Source organism: Temnothorax curvispinosus, unplaced genomic scaffold (genome assembly GCF_003070985.1).
Source record: "Temnothorax curvispinosus isolate PA1 unplaced genomic scaffold, ASM307098v1 QBEX01008799.1, whole genome shotgun sequence".
NCBI classification, from domain to species: domain Eukaryota; kingdom Metazoa; phylum Arthropoda; class Insecta; order Hymenoptera; family Formicidae; genus Temnothorax; species Temnothorax curvispinosus.
The window spans coordinates 396,361-406,895 of record NW_020218579.1 but is presented as its reverse complement, the minus strand read 5'-3'; the positions used below and the strand labels follow the sequence as shown (position 1 = coordinate 406,895).

The 10,535-nt window shown below is 39.1% G+C and overlaps 1 protein-coding gene across 3 annotated transcripts; it reads left to right on the top strand.

Annotated features, from left to right (window-relative positions):
• Positions 1-546: 546 nt before the first annotated feature.
• On the top strand, positions 547-10,230 carry LOC112458308. 3 transcript variants are annotated; one of them, XM_025021888.1, is made up of 4 exons: positions 547-954; positions 7,703-8,204; positions 9,338-9,398; positions 9,535-10,230. In XM_025021888.1, the coding sequence occupies exons 1-3, from the start codon at positions 935-937 to the stop codon at positions 9,395-9,397; spliced, it is 582 nt and encodes a 193-aa protein (XP_024877656.1). In that variant the 5' UTR covers positions 547-934; the 3' UTR covers position 9,398; positions 9,535-10,230. The 3 variants fall into 3 exon arrangements, with proteins under 3 accessions (XP_024877656.1, XP_024877655.1, XP_024877654.1); XM_025021887.1 differs by lacking the exons at positions 9,338-9,398; positions 9,535-10,230 and having other exon boundaries at positions 7,703-7,922; positions 8,031-8,664; XM_025021886.1 differs by lacking the exons at positions 9,338-9,398; positions 9,535-10,230 and having other exon boundaries at positions 7,703-8,664.
• Positions 10,231-10,535: the final 305 nt, after the last annotated feature.

Sequence of the window (10,535 nt, the reverse complement as noted above, 5' to 3'; positions counted from 1 at the left end):
CTTTACACACGACTTACACTCCCTATTTTATGTTGCAAGTGCCTGGAAAGTGGTCTATCACGCACGCGTAGCGTGCGTAATGGGGCACTTTCCATGCACGTGTTGCATAAAGAGATTTTCTATCGTGTTTTTTGTAATTTGTGCTATCTCTAGAGCTGTTAGTTGGTCGTCGCTATCGGTTTCTGGTATGATGTTTTTGTCACTCATTTTTTATTTTTTCTTAGTAACTTGTTGCGAGTTTTTTTTTACTTTACTGTATATGTTCACAATGACTTTACTATAGTAAATCTATTTCTTTCTTTTGTTGCGGCCCCAATTAAAATGTTATAATAAAATAAGAATAGTGTTAAGAAAGACCGAGAATAACAATAGGGAACGCGACCGCGAAAGCCCGAGAGAATTACGCAACGCCGAATCAGCAAAAGATGAGTTGCGCGATCGGCCCAGATACGATCGAGCAACTCAGCGATATTGAAGGACAAGACGAGGATTGAAAAGGAAGCGACAACAGGAGACGAGAGGGCAATCGGAGTCAGGGAGCAGAGCAGTAACGGGCGTTTAACGCGAATGATCATTGTAACTCAGAGTGGATTAATTAAAGTTGTCATTTATTGAAAAATGTTGATAATCAATCCCGCCTCCTCCGTGGATAAACGATCTCCTTGTGTCCCGCCGTAAAAGGAGGGCACAACAAATGGTGGCAGCGTGAGGGATCCATTGGCAGGACGGGAACGGCAGCTGAAACAGAAAAATAAGTGAATCAGTGAGGCAGTGCAACATCCTCAACGGAGACACAGGCAGCCAGATTCAAAAACAGCGGACAACACTGTAGCGGCCGACGAGGGACAAGCGAGCAGCGTAACCCGAGAAGGCGCCGACCTACCTCAACGGAGGCTCACCGATAGATAAGGCGGCACGAGCACCGACCAGCAACATGCGACTAGCGACCGTAATGTAAGTCGATTAAGCAAATTATGTAAAGCGCAATCACCGTAAATGTCAGAAAACGAAAATCCACCTGCGGAACTAAACCAATCGTGGCTCCATAGCGAGACGTCGCGACGAGCGCGTAGAAATAGACCGTTAAGCCCCGTGCAAACAACCGAAGAAGGCGTAAGCGATAATCGCGAAACCGTGCGTAGAAATTTAGACGAATACTACTCAAGCGAAAGCGAATCAGAACCGGAATTACACCCGAACAGCGTAATCGAACGCGAACAATTCGACGATTCCGTTATAATTTTAGACGCGAGAGTAATAGGACAAAATAACTGCCCCGACGAAAATAGACTCCACCCCTCACACGCGCACGCACAATCCGAAGACGCGAACAGTACGACCAGTAGGCGAACACACAGACGAGAGTTCTCATTGACCTCGTATGATAGCAGCGTATTTGACCCGCAAGAATATTATTCTGCCCCGAGACACGTGAACGTAATCGAGATGGCGGAAGCAACAAATAGCACGACGCGAATAACGTAAATGATAACGCGCCGATAACCCCAGAGGAAATAGACGAAGAAATAAACCGTCTTAATCAAGTGCTATCACAAAGAGGCACCCCGGCGAATCACCGTAACCGGATACCCGCACGGGCCGGACCGCCGCGAGACGATAGAGATTCCATTCTCGACGAGATATTAAACGGAATCCGCAACTTACAAGATCGCGTAAATCAACTAGAAACGGCGAATCCTGAACGCCGCGAATTTCACGCGAGACGCGAGCCAAGTAACCTCCCGTTCGAAGTAACGTACGGAAGAACGTCATACGATATTCGGAACCAAGCGGAGCGCGCAATCGGATATCTACGATTAAAAGAGGCACGAGATATGATACCTGAGTTCGACGGAACCTCGAGTAAATTACAAGAATTCTTAAGCGCCGCGTCATATGCAATAAAGACATAAATCCCATGGAAGAAGGAACGCTATTAGAAGCAGTGCTATGCACAAAGCTAAAAGGAAGAGCGATAATAGATTTTCAAACGCGAGAGATAAGAGATTTCGCACAATTAAAGAAGGAATTAGAAGTTTGCTATTTGAGCCGCAAAAGCACAACACACTTACAACTAGAGTTTAATACACTCAAGCAAAAACCCGGAGAAAATGCAAGAGCATTCAAGGGATTAAGAGCCGATAAGCTAGCGATGGAGCTATACGACTCCATGATAGAGGGAAGAAATCACACCATAGAAAGCAAGCGAACTATATTAGAAACGATTCAACAACAGGCATTACAGAATTTTCAATTAGGATTGAGAGACGAGATCAAGTTACTTGTCCGAGCTCAGCATTTCGCAACATTGCAAGAAGCGATTGCCGGAGCGAGCGCCGAAGAAAAAGTAAACGGGCCGAGTAGAATTCCGCCGCGTCCCAAAAATAATTATGCGTACTCGCCGCAACCGCGCGATAACCGATCGATATTACAATGCCAAAAATGCGGAAAATACGGGCACCTTGGAAGGGAATGTCGTACCAATAGATATGCGAACCGTTTCTCCTTACCGAAACCTGATAGGACACCAGGCGTAAACGCGATAGATAAAGTCTGCAATTACTGCAAGATGGCAGGACACATGCGCGAAGAATGTTGGCTGTTAAATGGTCGACCAAATAAAGAAAGGACGAATCACAACAAACCTAATAATCCGCGAGGACAAAATAAAAATTTTCACCCGAAAACGAATGGCCCGAGAAAAAAAGACAGTAATTCAGCCGCGAATAGCGATGAGGAAAATAAAGAGGACACAAAGCAGCGCCGACCGGCGTTAGAGTATCAGGTGTCACACCTGACGAACAAGCCGCGAAAGCATGCAGGGCTGGACTTAATCACTCTGTCCATGCGAGAAGCGAAGCGCGAAAAAATAAATTTACTGTTCGATACCGGAGCGGCCGTGTCAATTCGCTCCGTGCGTTTCAGGTCGCGCCATCTACCGCTATCGCCATGCAAATAAAAGTGGAAACAACGAGATATGTTTACAGGCAGTTTGCAAAAAAAAATAGAAAAAACAACTTTAACGTGTGATTATTACCAAAGCTTCTTGTGCAATAGATGCAGTGTATTTTTTTACATTTTACTGTTAATAATTTCGGTAAGTAAAAATTGCTATACGCGCATAATCTATGATTGTTACTATTTTGATGTTATTAGTTATCGTTTGTGTTATGCCTGTAACGTTCCCGCTTATTGTTGCCTGTATTTATGTTTTTCTTATCTAACGTCTTTCGCTATTTTTCGACCTCGTTATTACTTTCAATTCGACTGTTTCGCCGGCCAGTTCATATGGCGATAATCGCCACACTATATAATTGGAGGACTATATAACAGCGGTATTGCACAGCGGTATTTATGTCACTTTAATTACTGGAACTCCTATTTTTTATATCAGAAAACAATAAATAATAACTACTGCTAATTAAATATTGCTTTAAAAAATGTCAATAATAAAAAGCAAAAAATGTAGATTCAATAAAGTTACTTTTTCATACGTTATATTGAAAAAAAAAAATATTTTTCCAGATTTCTATTCCAAGTTGCAGCAACTGCTGTATTTGTTATGGATAAAAAATGGAGATTGTGATAACAACTGGATTTCAAAAAGTTACCCATGAAATACTCTTTCAACCGGAAACTATTCCAAAAGGGAAGCAACTAGTTAATGCTGGTCATGTTTGCGATGTTAAGGAATGTAGGCGAAATAATCAAAGTTACCTTATTGAAGCTCAAGTCATAAGACAAACTTCAGTGTCATTTCAACCATACCGTACAAAGTTAAATGTAACTTTAAAAATATTTCTATTAATTACATGAATCTATGTACATTACATCAACAATTTTATGTAAATATTTCTAGATTGATGCTGATCGTAAGGTAACTCTTGTTTCATGCACATGTGTTTACAACAAGAGCGGAAAATGTAAACATATAGCTGCTCTCATTCATTATATTAATAATAATAAGCCTAGTTGAATAGGAAAATATTCCACCCTGAGTTCACTATTCTCTCACCGGAGCGCTTCCGTAGCTCGTAGCTATCCCCTTCAACCGACTGCACAGAGCGAATAGTAAAGGTAAAACATTTGAAAGGCGAAACAATGATAGAAGAGGATAAAATGGCCCTTACAGGAGTAACAGGTCATAAAGCCCATACGATTGGAAAATTTACAGCAACTATTGACTTGAAAGATAGAAAGATCAAGCACACGATATATGTCGTTAAGGATGATTTTCCGATAGAATACGACGGAATACTAGGCGTAGATTTTATAAAGAAACATCGAGCGTCATATAGTTACGAGTCGAGCTCAATACGCATAGGGAATAGCACATTAAAATTATATCCGTATAAGAAAATGGTTTTGAAACCGCGAAGCGAGACAATAGTGCAAGTCGCGACCGATAAAAATTCACTAGGAATAATACAGGCAGAAGAGACAATGCCAGGAGTATTCATAGGAAATTGCCTAGTGATGCCAGAAAACTTTCTATGTCCAGCAAGCATACTAAATACGACGGAGAAGACAGTCGAAATGCTAATGCCGCAAGTAACATTAGAAGATTTAGAGCAAGAAGAAGCAAAAGAAATAGAAGTAAACCAAGTAGACAAAGCAGAAGAAACAATGCCGCGTAGCGAAAAAGTCGAAAAATTGATACGCACACAACACTTAAACGAAGAAGAAAAGAAAACCATTATGGAAATTTGCAGAGATTACAGCGATGTATTGCATGTGGAAGGAGAACCACTGACATGCACTGATATCGTCGCGCATAAGATTACCACGAAGGCGGGCAGCGTACCGGTCAACGTCCGACCGTACCGTTTGCCAAAAAAGCACAAGGAAGAAGTGAATAGACAAGTGAAAGAGATGTTGAAAAACGGAATTATTAGACCTAGCACGAGTCCGTGGAGTGCGCCGTTGCTAGTAGTACCGAAGAAAAGAGACGCATCAGGAAAATTAAAACTGAGAGTGGTAATAGATTTTCGGTTTGTGAACGACCTAACGGAGGGAGATTCCTTCCCATTGCCAAACATAACCGATATCCTAGCTAGACCAACTGGGAAAAGCAAAATATTTTACCACGCTAGACCTCGCCTCGGGATATCATCAAATCCCGATGGAAGAAGAAGATAAAGAAAAAACAGCGTTCTCGACACAATACGGACATTACGAGTATAATCGAATGCCTTTTGATTGAAAAATGCCCCAGCGACATTTCAACGAGCAATAATAGCCGTTTTAGCAGGACTAGTAGGATTACAATGCTTAGTCTATCTAGACAATATAATAGTATACGGAGCAAGTTTACAAGAGCACAATAAGAGACTAATTGAAGTGCTAAAAAGACTGAGAAAATATAATTTGAAATTACAGCCCGATAAATGCGAATTCCTTCGGAAAGAAGTGACGTATCTCGGACATGTAATAACAGAAAACGGAATCTCGCCAGACCCTTCAAAATTAGAAGCAGTAAAAAGCTTCCCGAGACCAACAAAGGTAAAGGACATCCAGGCTTTTGTAGGATTAGCCGGATATTATCGAAGATTTATTAAAGATTTTTCAGCAATCGCCAAGCCACTCACAAAAATGACCAGAAAAGATATCAAATTCGAGTGGAACGCAGAACAACAAAACGCATTTGAAATACTTAAAGAAAAACTAACTACAGCACCGGTATTAAAATACCCGGACTTCTCCCAAGAATTTGTAGTAACGACCGACGCGTCAGATTATGCAATAGGAGCCATACTGTCACAGGGAAAGATAGGTCAAGATCAACTCGTGGCGTATGCGAGCAGAGTACTATCTAAAGCCGAGCAAAATTACAATACTACCGAGAAAGAATTACTAGCGATAGTATGGGCGGTGAAACACTTCCGACCATACGTTTATGGAACAAAATTTACCATAGTGACAGACCATAATAATCATTGGTTTGGCTATTTAACGTAAAGGACCCCGCGGATCACGATTAATCCGATGGAGGTTGAAATTAGAAGAATACGATTACACTATCGTACACAAGGCCGGTCAAGAGAATAGAAACGCGGATGCGCTGAGTCGACATGTGCCGACAGATATCAACAAGATAGAGAAGGAAGAGAATAACGAAGAGGAGAGCGAAAGAAAATATACAGAAGAAGAGAAGCAACGTATATTATACGAATACCATGATGCACCTGTAGGACATCAGGGTGTGGAACGCACCATAAACCGAATAAGGTTGACGCATAATTGGAGAGGATTAACTCGAGACGTCGAAGATTACATTAATAAATGCGAACTATGTCAGAAGAACAAGTTATCGCGAAAAAATAAAGCACCCTTAGTAATAACAGACACCGCGGACAAACCGTTCGAAAAATGTGCTCTAGATATAGTAGGACCACTGACGGTGACCGAAAACGGAAATAAATATATCCTCACGTTTCAGGATAATTTATCGAAATTCAGTAAGGCAATACCCGTACCTAATCAAGAAGCGAATACAATCGCGAAAGAATTCGTCACAAAGATTATCTTTGAATACGGTATCCCCGACAAAATACTGACGGATAGAGAAACGAATTTTCTTAGCGAGATATTTAAAAGCATGTGTAAATTATTGAAGATAGAAAAAATTCAAACAACGGTCTACCATCCCGAGAGTAATGGAGCATTGGAACGCTCTCATAGAACATTAGCCGAATACTTGCGACATTATATTAACGCGGACCAGACAGACTGGGACGAATGGACGCCATACGCAATGTTCACGTATAACACGACGCCACACACAGCGACCGGGTTTACACCCTTTGAATTAGTATACGGGCACCGAGCGACACTACCGACGGCACTGTCGCAACCACCGAAACCAACGTATACTTATGACGATTACGCGCAAGAGCTAAAAGAAAAATTAAGAGCGACACAACGAGTTGCGAAGGAACATTTGCGAAACGAAAAATCTAAGGCCAAGGAGACGTATGATAAGAAGACAAAAGAAATTAATTTCCGAGTGGGAGACAAAGTTCTTTTGCACGACGAAACGGTGCGTAGAGGGAGATCGAAAAAATTAGAATCTCCGTGGATAGGACCATATGAAGTAATCGAAAAACATTCAGACGTCAATTACACGATCAAAAAGGGACAGAAAACCACGCGAGTACACGTAAACCGATTAAAGCCCTTTATAGAACAGTAAAAACAGCGTAGAAGAACAAAAACAAGCAAATAAGGCAATAGAAAATAGGCGATAGTAAAAACTAACGAAAATTAGACAATAAGTACTTACCGAACATCAAACACGTCGCACCACACGACGTCCGGTGGCCACATCCAAGGTGACCTCCAGGGGGTGGAGAAGATGCACCCAGGTGTCCGGGAGCGTTAGCAACGCTTCTGCGTACGAGGGAGGGGGCGACGTCGGCCCCGAACCCAAATTCGCCGCAATCCGCGCACTAAGCGCGGCACCCTCACTTACGGCACCCGCACGAGCAGCGCGGAGCCAATACGTGCGCCAACATGCGTCGCACAAAAAAAACGGTTACACAGACGGCACCTCATTTCACAATTAGCGCAAACGAAAAGTACTCTCTCTGAATCACGTCGCAAGAGCAACTAAACGCGCGAGGAGAGAAAAAACGCGAGGAGAAGGCATTATCAAGCCAAGGTAAAAATTCGAAGAAAGGTAACATGAGTCCTTATCTTACAGGACGCTGATCGTCGTCCAGCACTTCACGAAAAAAGCGAAACCTGAGACAGCACCATCGTACGAGATACGACAATTCAGCAGCGAGCCGGGAATATACTTTGAGAGAACCGGACAATTGCAACAGGTAGAAGCTACTTGGAAATTAGCGATTAAAATCGACGTAGCAGCCCTAGGAAACCGATATCACCAACTTCAGGAATTTCTACAGCAAGCCGAAGAAGTATGCGAAACGATAATCGCAAAGGACACGCAGCAGACGTGCAAAAACATTCTCCATACGATAGAGAAAAATAACAAAAAATTAACGCAATTGTTAACGCGATTACAGACTATATATAAAACAAATAACAATAAGCGAGGGTTAATAGACGCGATCGGCACGATCAGCAAAACGCTGTTCGGCACTATGGATGCCGACGACGCAAAACACATACAGGAGCAGCTTGAACTGATACAAAATCAGCAACAGACTCTACGGCACACCGCAAAAAGCCAATTAAAGGTGATAAATGCCACGATAGGCCACATGGAGGCCTTAGAAAAATCGTTATACCACAACGAACAACTGATGACGAACGTCACGAGACGGATACAGCTGGACACAGCACTATACGCCAAAAGAGAAGAAATAGACGAACAGCTTTTAATACTAACCACAATTACAGAGGATCTAATGGAAGACGTGAAAGACACAATAGACTACCTGACTCCTCTCTTGGCAGTTCTGATTTTTCATGATCTTTTATTTTATGATATTTTAAAAGTTTCTTACTGTGTGTGTTCTTGATTTAATTTATTATTTAAATCAAGGATATCCGAAATTATGCAAAATTAGAATCAGTATCTGTTTCAATATAGTAAATATAGTTCTCTGTTTAATCATATTTTAAACATGAAGTTAAGATTTCTATTACTTCTAAACAGTAAAATATTTTTAGATCTGCCTAAAGTTTCATTGAATAAGATAACAGTTGAATGTATTAACGTAAAGCTTAAAATATGTTAAGTTTGAATTCGTGGTTTGGTTCGGATTCGAGTTCGAATTCGAGTTCGAATTCGAGTTCGAAGCTTATAAAGAAAAGTTCGAGTTCGGATTCGAGTTCGAATTCAAGTTCAAAGCTTATAAAAAAAAGTTCGAGTTCGGTTCGAGTTCGCGAACTTAATATTGAGTTCGGTTCGAGTTCGGTTCGACAAAAAAAACTCGGGTTCGCCTATCTCTACTCTAATCTTACCAGATTCCTGAAAGTCCTTGCAAATGACAGTCATTTGCAAGGACTTTCAGGAATCTGGTAAGATTAGAGTTATGTTTCGATTGGAATTTTATAATTAAAGTTTCTTTTTAATTAGAGTTTTAATTAAAAATTTTTTATAACTTATAAATGAAGTTTATAAAATCAAACATGATTAACTTTCAAAGAATTTATTTAAAAAATATACTATATATAAAAGATTGGTATAAACGAATTATTTATGAACGTAGCATATATAAAACTAATTTAAATTTATACATTAATTTTTTTCAATATATTTAATATTCTATTTCTTCTATATAATAATTCATATTATTTTTCTTTTTTTAAAACTTTCCAAAAAAAGACAAATATAAAATAATAAAAAATTTGACTCATTTTTCAGATTGTTGCAGAACAAAAATTTTTAATGACACGAACCAATGTGAAATTATTAAACTTCTGAGGTACGTAAATATTACTAATTTTTAAATGTTACATATCTGACAATGAGAAGTTTATAGCATATATTTAGGTATAATATGTAATAGGTATATATTTTTATTTTATTATGAATGCATGTACAATTATTTTATGTTGTAGGCAAGTGATTGAGCAAAATACTACGATATTATCTAACATAAAAACTTTGAAAGAACATCATACATTGACAATGCGAAATAATTTTTATAAAAGACCAAATGGTTTACTATTGAAAACGGTAGAAGAATTTCAAGAATTAGAAACCGATATAGATCCTCAGCAAGAATTGGTATTTAATATGCATTTTTCCAACAATATATATATCATATAATGGACCTTATAATAGACATCATAATGGATTAAGCATTCTATCCAACAACTAAAGTCAGAATTAGCAGTTTATGAGATTAAGAAAAATAGTTATTTTTTAAACGTAGCTATCCCATTCTATTTGTAGTAAAAAGATGTCACTCTATTCTATCATAGTTAATGGTTATCTTATTGGTAAGCGCCACACAATTTAATGCTATACAAGTATCTGAGAATTTATATCTTGTAAGATAGAACGGGGTTAAGCAATTGAGTACAAAACGATTTTTTAAAAACATCATAATATGATAGTTTATACATAAATTGTATTGTAAATAATTTTTTTTTAAACGTGAATTTATTAATAATTAAAGCGTTTTAAAACATGAATATTCAAACTATCCGATAATGCCCCGGAAACGCCCGAAGTTAACCGAAGGTGATGTGACGTCACGACAAGAAGTTTGAGACGGTGTTATACAGCGAAGTAAAGAGTTTATACTTTTATTCGAGTTTCTTGAGATAAAGTAAAAAATGGTTGATTCGGGCTTTGTGTAAAAAGTAATTTCAATAATTTACCAATAGACATGTTTATGGTATGTAAACATGTGAAAAATAATGACAACTTTAATGCTGCTCTGCTGAGGTCTGCAATGCCAAAACGCGTAAGTTATAGTTTTTAACATAAGAAAATATATTAAAATTTGATTATATTTATCTCTTACAATATTGTTAATATGTCTTACACATTTATTTGTTGTTATTTTAGTTCTTCTCGACAAAACTATGGAGATTCCAATAGGTTATGCAAT

Coding starts and splice junctions, on each gene's coding strand:
- LOC112458308 (XM_025021886.1), top strand. CDS start 935: ATGCGACTAGCGACCGTAAT. Junction 955..7,702: donor ATGCGACTAGCGACCGTAAT/GTAAGTCGATTA, acceptor CTTATCTTACAG/GACGCTGATCGTCGTCCAGC.